The sequence below is a fragment of the Neophocaena asiaeorientalis genome, unplaced genomic scaffold (genome assembly GCF_003031525.2).
Source record: "Neophocaena asiaeorientalis asiaeorientalis breed wild unplaced genomic scaffold, Neophocaena_asiaeorientalis_V1.1 scaffold85, whole genome shotgun sequence".
Taxonomy (NCBI): Eukaryota; Metazoa; Chordata; class Mammalia; order Artiodactyla; family Phocoenidae; genus Neophocaena; species Neophocaena asiaeorientalis.
The window spans coordinates 3,479,147-3,496,165 of NW_020174301.1; the positions used below are offsets into that span (position 1 = coordinate 3,479,147).

The 17,019-nt window shown below is 42.1% G+C and overlaps 1 protein-coding gene across 6 annotated transcripts in view; it reads left to right on the forward strand.

Annotated features, from left to right (window-relative positions):
• Positions 1-17,019, forward strand: part of VTI1A (vesicle transport through interaction with t-SNAREs 1A) — a 350,140-nt gene that overhangs the window by 251,177 nt on the left and 81,944 nt on the right. Inside the window, exon 8 of one of the 6 annotated variants that reach the window (XM_024756018.1) lies at positions 14,652-14,853. The exons of the other annotated variants lie outside the window; for them this stretch is intronic. Within the exon in view, the coding sequence (XP_024611786.1) occupies positions 14,652-14,784 (133 nt within the window). The 3' untranslated portion in view covers positions 14,785-14,853. Of the gene's footprint in view, positions 1-14,651; positions 14,854-17,019 lie in introns of those variants that run through there. 6 annotated transcript variants of the gene reach the window in all.

Here is a 17,019-nt window from a genome sequence, read left to right on the forward strand (position 1 = left end):
CTGTGCTTGGCTTCCTCAGACGCCAGGGCTTGGGCAAGTGTGGGTATGAATTCAAAGACTCGATAGATAAGTGTTGTGTTTTTCATCAGCTCGCCTGTCTGAACTTGCTTTATTTTCTGTGAGATTCTCTCTTTAAATAAATAAATAAATAAAACAAAAACCTTTCTTACAGAAATTTATACAACACACAGAGAAAAATATAGTGCAGTGAACCCCTATATCCCAACATCCAGCTTTCACAGTTAGCGAATTTAGCCATTCTGGTTTTCTTTCCCTTCCCTTTTTCTTTTGTTTTCCTATACTATTTTAAAGCAAATTCCAGATATCTGATTTTAACTGTACATATTTTAGTATGTAGCTCTAGTACACACAGCATAACTTTTCAAAAACCTAACTGCAATACCCTCATCACACCTAACAAATTTAATAATGATTACATGCCCTGTCCAGGTTCAGTTCTCCCTAATTGTTTTACAAACGTCCACACACAACTGGGTACTTTGAATCAGGATCCAAACGAGATGCCCCTGTTGCATTTGGCTGACCCAACCTTAAGCCTCTTTTAATCTGTTACAGACCTTTCTCCTGTATTTATGGTATTTATTTGTTGAAGAAACCAGATCATTGTCCTTTAAAAATGTCCACATTATGTATTTGACCTATTGCATCTTCATTGTGCTGTTTGATATGTTCCTCTCCCCTCCATACTTCCTGTAAATTAGTGGTTAGCTCTGAAGACGTAACGAAATTCAGGTTCCATTTTATCACATCGGGAGGCATAACACCTTTTATTTTTTTTTTATTTTTTTTTTTTTTCCTCGCGGTACGCGGGCCTCTCACTGCTGTGGCCTCTCCCGTTGCGGAGCACAGGCTCCGGACGCGCAGACCCCGCGGCCATGGCTCACGGGCCCAGCCGCTCTGCGGCATGTGGCATCTTCCCGGACCGGGGCACGAACCCGTGTCCCCTGCATCGGCAGGCGGACTCTCAACCACTGCGCCACCAGGGAAGCCCCAACACCTTTTATTGATGTCAAGATTGATCATTGGGTTCAGATGTGGTCAGCCTGATTCAACCGTTATGAAGTTGTCTATCTACCTGTTAACGTAATAGTTTTAGTAACTTAATCACTGTCTACATCCATTAGAGGTTACAAAATGGAGATTCTCGATTCTACCATTCTTTCTGCATTTATTAGCTATTATTCTATATAGAAGAACTTATTATCAATTACTGGGTTACTCTGAAATACAGTTCATACAAGAAAAGCAGCATAAAAGCCTCTTTCCATTTATTTATCAATTTTTAGAATATTGCCCCCAGCAACCTCCAAAAGTGACCAGTGAGGTTTGTTTGTTGTTGAGTATCATTATAAACACTTAGGGTTTTATCCATTTCATATGCATCCGTCCACTGTAATCGTTACTCTTTTTGATGCTCAAATAGCCCACCTTTCATCAATGGGAGACCCTTCTAGTTGCCTCTGGTCACCTTTTATCTTAATTCCCCTAGTCTTTTCTGGCAGGATAAGGTACCCCAGGCTTCTGGCCTAAATCTGGAGTCAACTATTTCTACAGGGAGTCCTGGTTCCTTTCCATGTATGTAAAGACCACAGTCTGGGCACTAGGAGTAGATTCCTTCTTAGAATCGTTATGTTTGTGTTGGAATGGTGACCTCATCTTCCTGGATATCTCATCATTCCCGTTCTTTAAGGGGCATCTGGTTCCACCTGGATACTCCCTGCTCCACACACACTTATTAACAGCCGGTGCTCACCTCTCCTCCAACCAGACCCTACCTCTTCTCTCAGTCTATCCATCCTTCCCTTCTAATCAGACGCCCTCACTCATCTTTGAGATTCTAAGACGCCAATGTGGGGCACACTTCCCTACCGCTGAAGAGTAGTTGTATTCTTTTTTTCACAGACTATTTTTTTTTTAATTTCGTGAAGAGAGTTGACCTCCTGTTGCTATCCAAGCCTTTGGTAGACAAATCTAGTCACTTTCTTAACCCAGAACAGCAGTGCTTTGAAACACCATGGAAATGGCCAGCCCAGTCACCAGATCCGGAGAGGCTTCATGAAAACCAACAGTCCCCCAGGTGTGTGTGTTTTCCTGGGAATCATGGGTGGTTGCGTGTTAAAACTTTTAACTAGAGTTGCTGGGTAATGAAAAGGTGTTGAGAAGTTAGTTTATCTGAACCATTTTTTAGGCCACATACCCGTTTGAACATGCGATGAAAACTAGGGAACTTCTCTCTAGACAAATGCACATACACCCAAAATGTTGTAGACGATCTCATGGTCTTCAAGGACTTCAGACTGTCTTGGAGTTGAATTCGTTTTCACAGACTAGCTCCTGCTTTGCACTGGCTTGGTGGAGGCTGCAGGATTTGCAGGTGGAGCAGGGGTCTGGGCAGAAAAACACAAAACGGGAATCAGGGTGCCAGCTTTAAATTGCTTCACTGAACATTATTCCTTCCTTGGTCTAGAGCTACTGCTGGTGCCAGTCCGTGAACTGTTTGCCGTTATCTTGTGATGTCGTTAAGTAGAGAAATCTAGAGTAAGCATTTAAAACATTTTAGCAATTTGCCGTTGCCACAGCATCCAAGCACGTGGTCAGTGGAGTGGCCTCATCGAACAGCACGTAAACCATCGTGCACGCTGTTGGGTGCACATGCATGTGTCTTGTCATGTGAATAGGACTCCACATTAGTCCTCGAAAGTTTGGAAATGAAACACCGAAGCAAGAATTGTTCCTTCATCTAAGATAGTCTGAGAAGCAACAGCAGTGGAACCCAAAATGCTTTTGCTCTGTGTGCTCTTGTGTTGTTTGAGCCCGTCTTCCTCCGTCATCTGCCTCTATCACGCTGACCTAGAACAAGGCACACAGTAGGCACTCGGTAGATCTCTGCTGCAAGAAGACAGAGCAGAACACAACTGCTCTCCCGAGAGAGAAGCCGCATTCTTTCCCCAATGATACCCTGCAGAAAAAGAATCCTGGTGTTCCGCAAGGAGTTGGCGTTGCATACATGAAGAAAATATGATAGGAAATCAATTATAAGCAGTCATTCTTCACTGAATGTCTCCTAGAACACGGAATAAGTAGAGTAACATTAAATAGGTGTTCCTCACCGTGGAAGTCGTGAGCTTTCGGATGGTTTGTATTTCAGTGTACAGACCACATGAATTAACAAGTCATAGTAACAAATGTGGTCCAGTTTCAGGGCGGAAAAACCACCCTGCAGTAGAGCAGTCACAGGTATAATAATACTAACAGTGGGAAGAAAATTATTTAATCTTCAGAATAAGATTTTGTAAATGAAAGAAAATAAGATACAGTAGTGTACTCTGTGCCCAGTTTTTCCCTTCCTGTCATCTCTTTCTACCTTCCCTGAGGATCCAGGGTTAGTAAAATCCACTCTTTGAAGGAATCTCACATCTTTTCTTTAAACAGTGGGCTTGTGAAAGGTCACCTTTAGCTCTCAGGACTCCAGGCTGCCTGAGGACCAACCAACCTTAGTAGGACTCTGCCCTCCCCCACCCCAACCTTACCCCACAAGCGTGGCCCCAGAAGAGCCCACGCCACACTCCCAGCATGCCTTGCAGCTTCCCTGACACTGTAGCACGTCTGACGTGAACGAGCTGCCGAGGGGACATAGTGGCTCCAAGTCACCAGCTGTCTCACTTACCAGAGAAAGGGGTTTTACCACAGGACAACTTCTCAGGGTCTGAAGCCAGTCCCTGCTTAAGACAGACCGTCTTCCTTCCTTCCTTCCCTTCCTTCCTTCCTTCCTTCCTTTCTTTCTTTCTTCGACTTTTTAAAATTGAATAGAATCAGAAATATTATCTTCCAATAGCAAGAGAAGAAGAAAGATTGATAATGCCTCACACCGTTGATGAAATCAGCAGTAGATGGTGTAAGGGTCCGTGTGGGAGAGTGACACCTGGTTTGTGTTTATCCACAGCTGTTAAGTAAACTAGAAATTTCTGGAAATAATTTTGCTTTTTAACGTCCTCTCAGAATAACACAGGCTGTTTGCCCTATATCATGAAGAGAAAGACAAAAGAAAAAATTTGTTCTACTTACCATGCATGGGGCACTAAGGGGATAAAGGAGCTTGTCCATAGTATGTGGGCCCAGAAAATACACAAGTGCTGAAGTCTGATATGACCTTTGTCTCCACAAATAAAAAAACTGATAACCCTAGGTGTCACCACCACATTTTTTAAACACATATATCACAAAGGGCTCAGCTTAATGACTATTTTCAAGTACAAATGAATTTCCTGAAGTGAAAGAGAAGAAATAGAATCATACCATGTACACATAAAGAGAGGGAGAATTGGGGGTAAAAGGGGCTTTGGTTACCCCTGGTGTTCTCCATCAATATCTACCAATAAACATGCCCTACACCAATGCCCTGACTCCCATATGGGAGTTTTATGGTTACTGATAGTAGCATGATTATGGTAACCATTTGTAGAGCACTTCTATGTACCAGGCATGGGCTAAGCCCTTTATGTTAGTGGATTTTTAAAAACCTTTGCAATAGCCCTAAGAGATAAGTGTTTTTATTATTCCATTTTATAAGTAAGGAAACAACTTACTCAGATTGTGTGTCTCATAAGTGGCCAAGCTAGTCTAGGAACCAGGTCTAACTTCTCAGCTTTAACAATCACGCTGGCCTTTAGGGGTCTGTTTATTTGTTTGTTTTTGCTTTTGTCTTAAAAGTTTAAAAAGAGAGGTTCTTTTGCTCCTTGGCTAGAAAGGTTCCAGACCACTTTTTGTCCTCAAACTCACATAAGCCATCAGAGAGGCTAGAAACTGGCCACAGCACTATCACTGAAAGGTAATAATTAATGAAAAAGGTGTCATTTAAAGAGGTCAGTGACTCAAGGCGTATGTTTCTCTTGGATCAACTTTCCTAACACTCTTTAAATAATGTGTTGCTATCAGCACAGACCAAAAAGAATGCAAACAGACCTGAACAGTTTAAACCTCTGGGAAGAAAAATACGAAAATAAAGCTGTTCTTGTAGCCTTAAACAACGACTTACACTTCTTTTTCTGCGATAATAATTGTGATAATTACCACTTATTGTGGGCCTTTTTTTTAATACCAAGCAAAGTGCTTATCTTTAATCCCCAAAGATTGGAACTGTCTCGGTTTTACAACTGAAGAGGTTCTATCACTGTATAGGATCTTAGGAAGACTTTCCCTCCATGAAATTGAGCATATTCAAAATACACAACAGGGGAATTCCTTGGCAGTCCAGTGGTTAGGACTCTGCACTTCCACTGCCAGGAGCCCAGGTTCGACCCCTAGTCCTGGAACTGAGATCCAGCAAACTGCACAGTGCGGCCCAAAACAAAACAAACAAAATCCAAAATACACAACAGAAGTAAGTGGAAAAACAGCACAGATTGCTGCACACTTCCAAGGGATCTATACAAAAATACCCTCTAACAAGTCACAAACAGTGGAGGAACAGCACCCCCTATGGTGTGGTACGTTGTCATTGGTGGGACGCGCAGCAATGAAGACACAGGTCCACACTCCATTCGAAAATCGGCTAATCGTGGTCTGGACACCTTTGGTGTAACCTGTAAAATACTCTCTACAAAGACTTGGAAAGGGAACTTGTACCTTCTTGGGGCTGCGATGGTACTGCCAAGGGTCATGCCTGGCTGTGATTCTGGAGAGTTCCTTCAACCTTCTTTGTGGGTAGCAAACCCGAAACTCCCCAGAAGGTTCAAGGGTCAAGGCTGGGCATCCTGACCTCAAATCCAGGAACCCCAGCACCAGGACATCTCTCCCCAGCAGCGTCGCCTGGTATGAGTTATTTAACTTCTCTGGACCCAGGTCTCATTGACATACTTCTTGGCAACATGGCATGAAAATAACGCTAGCCATTTGTACAAATGGCACTGAGCTCCTTATAAGATCGCATGAACTAGCTGGGTTATTTTGAAGGTGGAAATGGGCTTGGTAAGGAAGAGAGATTATAGCCGCCGGTAAACCATAGGTTTCCTCCATTCTGTGACCCTCGTTTCTCTGCATCCTTCAAGACTTTGCTAGAGCTTAAGTTTTCTTTTTCTACTTATGAGAGTGCTTCTCTCAGAGTTTATTGATAATTCCTGCCCTCACACACCTTTGTATAGGAGAGATTGGGCCCTGCCAATGGATGGTCACTTTGTGGCTTGAACCTGTCAGTCCGAAGAGTGACTGTAAGAGGTACTTTTTAAATCATTTAGAGTGAGGGTTGGTGCAGAGCCGGCATGCCTGGGTGTCACTTCCTGCCAGTCCACCAACACGTGGAGCCCCTGTGACAGGTGACCGGTTGACATTGGCAGTTCATTTCTTATCAGTCTCTGAGACTGAGCATTTCTGCTTCCTATTGACAGCAACTTGCACCTTTAGGATTTTCTTAAACATCCCTCTCCCTTTCCTCCGTGTTCTCTCTTCCCTCTCTTTTTCTTCATCTCCTCACTTTTTATTCTCTCCTCTTTTCTCTCTCTTTTCTTTTCCACTTTTCTTCTCAACATTATACTCAACCACTATGTCAGTAAATCCAGCAAGTGACCATGAAAAGACCAATTCCAACCGCAAAATGGCAGCTCAGCCTCAGCTTGGAAAACACTAGAGAAAATGAACTTAAGTCATCAGACTTAAGAAGAGATACTAGAAAGATGGGATTTCACGTGAGATGTATATTACAGTGAAAATTCTGCTATAAAAAAAAAGAATCTTTTTAATTTTTTTCCTTGATATAGTCAGAATAATTTATACCAAATGCCAAGAAATTATATATAATTAGTCCGGGTGATATATAATTTCCATTTGATTATATATATTAAAGTGATTAAGCAACTTCAGTTTTTCACTGGTAAATATCTGCCTTCTTTGTTCCATTCTGGGTCTGTAATGACTGTTTGTATCAAGTGTAGGACTCGGAAGCAATGGGAGCAAAGGTTTTAATGCCTTAATCAAGCTCTGTTGACTGATGTCTGTGAATCTGGGAGACAACGTGAAGTCAGCTATATGGGAGGAAAAAACTGAAGGGAGATTTACATCCAATCTAAAACCATTATGTAATTTTTGCATTACTTCCCATAAGAAAGTTGAGTAAAACGGTGTAACTGGAAAGCCCTATTTATAGAGAGGTTATTCAATAAAGTATCTGACATCACCAATATTTTTAGTATTGCTTAGAATAAAATGAAATTTTTGACATTTCAGTTTTTAATTAATGACTTCTGTTTACTTTTTGTACGGTACTCCTCTATGTTTATTACCACATATTTATTGCAGTTTTTCTTTTTCCAATTAGAGGATAGGTTTCATCCTTTATCTTTGCAGGTAGCTGATCCAAGACATTTTTATGTAAATGGATTAATTAATTGGTAGCCTTCATTTGAAACTTAAAAAGAATGTAATCCTTTTTGAGAGGCATTAACTGTTTTTTCATAAACAATTCTTAAGCACCTTGTCACACAATTAGAAATTGTTTGACAGCGGTAATCACAATAAAATGCATTACCCCTTACCACATCACCTTCTTTTCAAGGTGATTAAAAGAACCCATTCATTAAAAGGCTGTGTAGCAATTTTGCTTGTAAAAATCATGTTTGGGGGAAACTTGCTGGTACATATTCACAAAACTTTGGAACAAATGACATCACAAGTTCAATTTCCTATACAGCCTTTGTGAGTAGGCATCTAGCTACAAAAATGTACCGAATTTGGGGAAAGGCAGCTACACCTGGCTTTCTTTGAGAGCCCTTAAGCCCCTCTGCCTTCCAGCCCTATGATTTATGCAAATCAGAAAGCTCTGGCGGTCTCCACTTCCTGGCCGGGCCAGCATAATCCACTTCCTTCGGGTTCATGTGACCATGCAAATTTGAGCCCTCCTGAATAGTCCCAGAGGGGCTGTGCCTCTCATTATTCCTGCCCCATTCTCTGCGCAGTGCAAGCATTCAGACTATGAATGGACAAGGGTTTAATTACTCACCACATCTGTCAGATCAGATACGACTCGAGAATGAAGAGAATCCCAGACAAGCCCAGTCGTTTCTTTGCAGTGTTCCTCAGGGCCGAGGTCATCCAGCTCTGTCTTCTAGGGAATATTTTCCACTCCTTGTTTCATGACCCTTCTGGAAAACAAGGACTCCAGCTTTTGGAGATCCATGACTGGGCCTTTCACATTGTGTGTGGCCTTTACAAATGTTAATTAATCTTCCTAATGATGCACTGAGCCTCAGGGAGCCCTTTATTCCCCCAGGGCTTCTGATGACCAATATGAATGCCAGAAAGTTTTCCTTACTGTTTCCTGACCTACAGGCTCCTCTCTCTGTGTGCTTTGCTTCTTCCCGCTTCCCCAAAAATGTCCCCCACATGACAGATTGACTACTCACATTACCAGGTCAGCCAGAGTTTGACATAGTAAAGGCGGATGGTCCAAGTAGAGGATACACCTACATGGAATAGGGTTCTTGCAGATTAAACATTCCCAAGGCCCGCAGCCCAGGCCCTCCAAGGAAAATGCACATAATAGGTAAGAAGGAGGGTATCTGCTGGGAGCCCAAGAGACGATTTCCCTCGATGAAGGGGCACTGGCACGCCCTCCCTCTCTGTGTTTATATTCTTTGGGTTTAAGAGGAGGTTCTGGGCATGTGCAACTCAGGAATACAAGGTTCCATGGATTGCCGTGGTGTTTGGGGGGTTCCGTTTTTGTTTTGTTTGTTTTTCCTTTTATCTTTTTTTCAAATGAAGTAGAATTCACAGGACATAAAATTAACCATTTTCAAGAGCATCATTCCGTGTCATTCAGCACATTCACAGTGCTCTGCAACCATCACCTCTATCTACTTCCAGACATTTTCATCACTCAGAAAGAAGCCCCTGTACCCATTAAGTAGTTACTCCCCATCCCCCCATCCTCTGTCTCTGTGGATTTACCTGCTCTGGATATTTCATATACAGAGAATCCTACCATATGTGATCCTTTATGACTGGCTTCTTTCCTTTAGAATAATGTTTTTGAGGTTTGCCATAGCGTTTTACTGTGGCATTTTCTGGGGGTTTGTGAGTGTTTATCATTCTTACCCCATCACAGTTATCCTTCACATGTTCTCTGCCTTGGATAATGGCGTTACCCTCTAAGGAAGCCTGAGAATCAGCATAGACCCATGTCTTCTCTCACTCCTGTAGTCTTTAGGAGTGTTCTTTAGGTCCTGTCGATTGCACATCTGAAATACCTCAGGTCCCTTCTCATTTATGCTCTTACATCTCCTGCCCCTTCTCAGAGACCATTCATTCCCCAGCTGGTCTTTCTCAAGCACAGACCCTCCTGACCCTGTCACTGCCCAGCTCAACTCTTGACTGGTTCCTCCCCACCTTCCGAACTGGGTTCACGCTCCTTCCCCTGCTGGCCCAGGCTGTCTGCAATCTGTTCTCCCCTCCCACTGCCCTCAGTCCCATCCCTACCTGCTACACCACGTCTATCCGACCGCATTAGACTGCCTGTGGGTCTCTGACCAGGGCTCACACTCCCTCTGCTGTGCCTTTCTGTGTCCCATTCCCTCCCTAAAATGTCTTCCTTCCCACCATCCCACCCCTGCTTCCCACTGCAGGAATCCATCCCTCCTTCTCCCTCTCTTGTGTTTTACCTTCTCACCTTCCCTGATGGGCGAGTCAGAATGAATTCCTCCTTTCTAATCCCATGGCTTTTCCTTCTCCAAAGAAAAAACTATGGGCCTGTAAGGAGCCAGAGGGAGAGAAACCAGCCTGATGAAAGTAACAAGGACTAACATTTTAAATTATTTTCGTCTTCTGTTGAATTCACAGTTAACTCACAATGGTTTACCAGGTTCGATTAGCAGAAAATGCAACTTTGCTTTTTCTTTTCCTCTTCAGATTATGTTCTTCATTACAAACCTCGAGAGTTTCATATGCAGTTGCCAAAAATCTTTTTGACAAATTGCACAGGATGCATTTTGGGATTGTGTGATCGAGTGGATTGAATTTAGGCCAAGTTCTGTACCCTGATATCTCTCAGAACAAAAATACAGATGTAGGGCTACTCAAACATTTATCTATTTCTTTTATCCCAGCCCTCCAAATTCATTGTCTTTAAGAATAATCAATTGGATTCTTTTTAAATTAAATGCCAAGTAAACGATGCAAATAAAACAATTTTGTTTGCCGAGAAGTAACTGAAAATCTGCAACTAATTACAAATTGGCCAGCTCTGAACCTGCAAATAGCTGAAACCCTCTGCTGATGCGTTGTTTACAGCAGGGTTCAAACTGGTTTCCTTACACCAGCCATCCACAAGTTATTAATCAATACTTTGCCAAGTTCTATACCTCACCTTCAAAAAATGGTAATAAACATTTAATTTTCAATATGGGCTTCATAAATAAAGCTTTTAAAAACTAGCGGAGGAGGTGTAATGGGTTAGAACACACGAAGTCTGTTCTTGAGTTAATGTGAGTTGGCTTTGGATTAAGCACCCTGTCCTTCCTTGACTGCTCGGGAATCCTGCAACTCAGTGGAAATTAATATCTGCCGGTCTGGTCACTGAGTCCCCTATAGCACTCCACTGATATAATGCAAGACCTTTCTAATTGAAATTCTGGAGAAAAGCAACATATTTGTGGGCCACAGAGAGACAGGGAACAACTAATGTTGATTTGCTATTGCTACAAGCAGGTAAAGCCGAATTTACAAATGACTCCATTCTGAGTGGTGGTTTACACACACACACACACACACACATTCTGATGCTTCCATACCTCTCAGACTCCATCTCCTACTGTTCTTTCTCTCCTAGCTGACCTACATTCACTCTTGTTCAGTCTCTGCCCCTGTCGCTCTGTTCCTGGAATGTTCTTCCTCTAAATCTTCACTTGGCTGGCTCCTTCTTTTCCTTCAGGTTTCAGTTTAATGTCAGTCTTCAAAAAGGCTTTCCCTGTCCACCTTGCCTGATATCTTGTACCTTATTCTCTTTCCTTGTTTATTTACTTGATAATTGTGAGATGCCTTCACTGGATTGTGAGCTATACAAGGACAGACACCTTGTTTATCTTGTTCTCTACTCTAACCCTGGTCCCTGGAATAGCGCCTTGCACGTGGTAAGTTCTCAGTAAGTACCGGATGGATGGATGGATGGGTGTTTAGGTGAATGGATAGATGGGTGGGTAGGTAGATGGATGGATGGCTAGATTAGAGGGATGAATGAAGGAATAGTTACGTTGGTTGGAACAAGCAGCAGAGTGAAGACAGAAATTGAATGCTAGGAAGGACATGATTCTAAAAGCATCTTCTTTGATAAGAAACCAAAACCTCTTCTGGATTCCAAAATTAGAGACTTCTTTGCAAACTGGGGTGCATTCAGAGGTAAGAGATGGTGAGAAGTACTACGCAACAAATACTCTTCGACTTTCACAAGGGCTGTTTTGTAGAAGAATCATTAGACCTATCTCTGTGGCCCCAAAGGCTTGACCCAGGACCAGTGGGTGGAGATTACTAGAATGCATATTGTGGCTTAAAATGGGAACACTTTCTCACTGAGAGAGCTGCCCTGAATGGAAAATTAGTAGTGAGATGATGTTGGTGGAAGGATTTATATACAAAGTACCTGGCTACTTAGCAAGGGTGCTTATCACAGGGGATATAGGCATCAAATGTGCTGTCGTTCTAGATGACTCGTCTGGGCTCTTACTACCCTGAAGCTCTGTGGTTCTGTAATGATCAAAGGAGAAGCCTGCTCAATAGTTGACAATTATTTTTAAAGGGAGAAATTCCAATGAGATTTGGATTATTCATTTTGTCCCATAAGGAGATAACTAAAAAATGATTTTGAACTGAAAGAAGATGTTCCTGGCAAAATATTAAGGCTGAATTCTGAAAGTCTCTTCCCCATCTTCTGTTCCCTGGGATGCCTGGGACAGGGCATGCAGTATTTTAGGTACATTGTGAGCGAGGAGCCTGCATTCCCAGGAGGTGGCAGGGATGGCCTGTAAGGTCTCGGTCCAACTCTGTGATCTTAGGGCAAAGCTTCTATGTGTGAAACGCAGTAGTACCTCCAAAATAGGACAAGAGCACTCCATCCATGTGAAGATGACTGTCAAGGTCACTGAGACCTACAGTGATCTGGCAAATTAAAGCTGTCTGTGGCTGCCTTTCCTTTCAGGACAAGGAGATCAAAAAAAAAATTTTTTTTTTTTTATAAATTGATGATGTTCTGTTGCTGAGTCATTTTTCTTGCAGTTCTTTTTGCTTTTCCTATTTATTGTTGGTTTGACGCCTGAGCCATAGCATTGTTGCCTGCCAGCTGGTGTGAAGGAGAGAGCCGAAGATGCAGGTGTGTGCCCCGGTGGGCAGCTCTAGGCATGGCCACGAGGCCCTCCTGCAAGTCCACCAACGTCCAGAGATCAAGATGAATGTTCTGGTCGGTTAATGAAGTTTGGGTTTGTCACTGCACCACAATCCAATTGTTTCCCTTGCCAATTCCTGGGGTGAACAGAATGCTGAGAGTGGAGCATGGGAAGGGAGTTTAGATTTCTCACCTGGTTTCTAGCCAGGCTGATACATTGTCCTGCGCAGGAGGCCTCAGTCAAGCCGCAGGTAATGTGCACTAGTCACTGGCAGAGCATCCGGGATGTTCTCTCTGCCTGCACTTCCCTTCATCCGGGTAGAGCTCACTCACCTGGCAAGGCTCAGCTTAAATCTTAGCTTCTCTTGGGAGCTCTCCCAAGCCCTCATTTGGAATAACCATTCTTCCCTCTGGGCCTCCTCGCTGACTTCTGTCTCCCCTTCAGTTCGTGGTATAAATTATACGGTGTCGAAGTGGCTCTCCTCTGAGGCCGTGAGATCCTTGAGGGCAGGCATTGTGTTTCCTTTTTCTTTATATCTCCGGAATACAGTGCCCTTCCTGGCACGTAATAGGTCCTCAGTGAATGCCTGATATATTGGGAAAAAATGACTAGATACCTGAAATATTAAAGGAATTAATGTTATTTGGGTGGAGAGTAATAAAGACATGCAAAGTTCTATGTGAAACTCATCTTTTCTCCCCAGTACAACCTGATTAAACAGTGACAGTTTCTTCCTCTCTCGAGCCACCTGGATCTTAATGGGTATTTTCTTACAAGGCTGTTGAGTTTACAAGATGACAGAACTGTATTTACCTTGGACTTGGGGCTGTCCTCTATTAAGGAGCTTTCAGCAAAGCCTAGGAGTCAAGTTATGGCATTGCGGGCTAAAAGCCAGTGGGGAAACCCTGGGGGAAAAACCCTCATGGGTAAGAAATACTTTGTCATCTGGTCCCTGAGTCTTATGGACTTAAGCAGTGACCTAGCTGAGTGATCCCACAGTGAGGCCTCAACATGTTCCAAGGCCTTAACTTGCTCTGAGTGGACTCCGGATTCCCAGTGATGCACGCAGCCCCTCAGGGTCAGGGGCCACCATGCTGCCAGTCAGGCGGGGCAGGTGGAATGTTGCACAGCTGCGCCTCTGGTTGCATTTCCCAACACCTCCCTATCCCACAATGACTGGTCGTTGGCATGCTATTTCTGCCACCTTGTCATCTCGATGGCTTGTCTGGGGTCTCAATGGCTGTATATGCGGAGTGCCTGTCCCCAGCCCTTTTTTCTCAGGACAAGCTCGAGTTCACTTCCTCTGGTCTTATCAAACCCCTTGTTTCCAAAACTGTTAGCCACTTGGGGAGTTGAACTCGACTTCTCCCTCCCAACATCCTCCCAGCTGAAAGTAATGAGAAAAACAGTTGACCATGGTGAGATGTCCGTCCTTCCCATTCCCCCCCATCTACCATGACTTAGAGGGATAAGCCTGGAGAATTTTGTCAGGTGCGTTTCGTACTGCTGGTGGTTATTTGGCCATCTCTGATTCGAGCTCAGCTTAAAGAAACATATGGCCCCAGATTCTGCAATGCTACAGATTTGGAACTTTCCCATGTTAAAAGACTTAACAGATGAAATATGGTTTTCTATACCTCTTTTCACTGACCGTCAAAATAACAAGTGGTGTCTTGTCTTTCAACAGAGACACTCTTTTTACTCAGTTATTCAATGAAGAATGTGCTGTTGTCTTTGCTGTAGATTTTTATTTTATTTGTAAATTGTGCGTGCTGCGTGCTATGGAATACTGAAAAGCTATACACCCTGGCTTGTTAGCTGACACACAGTATGTGTGATTACAAATTGTTTGAATAACAGTGGACTATTGAACTGCCATCCAGATGTGTGTGGAGTTAACTGTGGGAATGTCCACAAAAGAGGATTATCTTTCTGGTTGCTGGGTCCAAGCCCCCCAGAAAGTGGAAACATAAGCGTGGAAGCTACTCAAATAGAACAGTAGCTACAAATGGCTCTTCAGAAGCAAAATTAATCATTTTTTTAAATTACACATTGCAGTTAAGACTGAATTTGTCCTTCTAAAGTAAATCAGGCAAAGAAAATACCAAACAACAACAGAAGAAGTTGCGGCTTTGAATGGCCTTTGCAAATGGTTTAGTCATTTTGTGTTTTTAATTATCTACAAATTCAGAACATTGTAGACTCAAGATAAGACCCTGACCATCCCAAGTCTCTGAGCTAACTTCTTGTGTACTTTATCTATGTTTCCAGCACTTCCTTCCATCTTGTCTGCTGCACCGGATACCACAATCATACAGCAGTTGGCGTTCATAGACCTGGCCAGGGGAAAACAATACAGAAATCCCTTGTGAACATTTCCTTTAAAATATTTGAACCACAGTGAGATACTACTTCACACCCAGTAGAATGGCTAAAATAAAAAAGACAGACAATAACAAGTGTCGACAAAGATGTGGAGATATCAAAACCCTCACCCGCTGTTTATGAGAAAGTAAAATGGCATAGCCACTTTGTCAAACAGTTGGACAGTTCCTTACAATGTTCAACATGGAGCTGCCATACAAACCAGCATTTCCACTCCTAGGTATATGTATCCAAGAGGAATGACAATATAGGTTCACATAAAAACTTGCACAGGTACAGAACAGCATTATTCATAATAGTCAAACAGCAGAAACAACCCGATGTCCATCAACTGATGAATGGATAAATAAAATGGCAGTTTATTATTTGGCCATAAAAAGGAATGAAATACTAATACAACCTGGATGAACCTTGAAAACATGCTCAGTGAAAAAACCAGACTCAAAAGACTGTGTAGTATATGAATCCATTTGTATGAAATGTCCCAAATAGGCAGATCTATAGAGATAGAAAGTAGATTAGTGGTTGCCTAGAGCTGGAGGCGTTGCGGGAAAATGGAGGGTGACTGCCAATGGGAACGGGTTTTCTCCTTGGAGTGATGAAAATTTTCTAAAGTTGATTGTGCTGATGGTTGTACAACTTGGTGAATATACTAAAAACCATTGAATTTTAAACCTTAAATGGGTGAATGGCATGGTATATGAATTATACCTCAATTAAGCTGTTTAAAAATGAAGGCAAAATAAAGACAGTTTCAGGTAAAAAATTTTAAAGGTATTTCAAGGTGATTTTTTTTTTTAGAGAATCATGCCTCAAATTAGGAAGTCTTCAAAAACCACATATCTGGACTTTTTTGGCAACATGAAAAGAAGGGGAAATGGTTTTAAATTTAGTAGCTTATGTCCTTTCTCCCCCCCCCCAGAATGAAATATCTGTTACTTGTTCAACAATGTCAATGCTTTCTATCTCCACTTGGAATCTACAGCAGTAAGTTGGCACCCAGCCATCAAATACCTAGATCTACCTTTGTGTAATAAAGCTCCCTTTAGCAATGCGTATTGAAATATATCATTTGGAACCTATTTTAAATTCTGTAGCAAGCAAGTCAAAAAAAAAAATGTAAATCATGAAACATCAACCAAGTCAGAGGAAACAAAGAAACGAACAGGATATCCTCTCTAGATTCTGTTCTCACTCCACTTTCTATAGTTTAATCTAAAGAAAAATGTGGAATTTCCTGCGGAGTGATTAATAGGCCAGTGTGGTGACATACAGGAACTCTGAGCTTGACCTTGCAGGTAAAGGCTAACTGGTATGTTAAGTTGATTACACAATTTCCTCTAAATAAGTTGACAAGTGGTTTGCTCAGTTGCCTTGACTTTTGCCCTTATAAATGCACACTTATAAATGACTTGCTTTTTCAGCTAAAGCAATCCTTATTTTAGATGTGACATGTGTTAAGTAAACAGACTGATAGGGAACCCAGCTTCCTAGCCTTCATAGCCAGGTCAGATTAGCAGAGTTGCTAGGGGACATGAGTTGGGGCAGCCTGAAACTTGGCTTTGAGCTATGGCTGTATTTGTAGAGCATGAGAAACGCAAAACTGTTTTTGTCCTTCCAGTATGGTGAAGTAGACTGGTGGATTTGAGAAGATGATCCACAAGTAGCTCGAAATATTCCAGGAGTAGAGGTGCTAAATGGTTTGCATTGAATGACAATAGGTTTATCTCTAGTGTTTATCTCTAGTTCAGGTCTCCTTTCAGGATGTCAAGTCTGTAAGAAAATACAGCCTTTGGTGTTTTGTCCAAAAATATCATGGAGAAAAGGTTTCTGGTCAGCATTTCTGTTCTATTATCATTTTCATAAGAAGAAAATATAGTCCTTTTATAGTCAAGAGGATATAGTTTATTGAGATATTTTTATTTAAAGATGTACTACTTCCTTCTATTCAAGGGGAAAGTTAACAAAAAGCCACTATAAGGAACAGGAAATGTTACTTCAGATGATAAATCAAAATGATGCTTAGGAAAATCACTGGTTATTTGTAGATTTATAAGTCAAGCACCTTTATTGAACTTAATATATCCTGATTTGATAAGCGAAAAGAGCTTTGCTAACATTGTTGATTTAGCTGGAATCTATTTGTGTGTGTGTGTGTGTGTGTGTGTGTGTGTGTGTGTGTGTGTGGTGTGTGACTCTTCCTGAATGAGTTAAACATTTGGAAAATGAATTGATTTTTATTTGTATATACAAA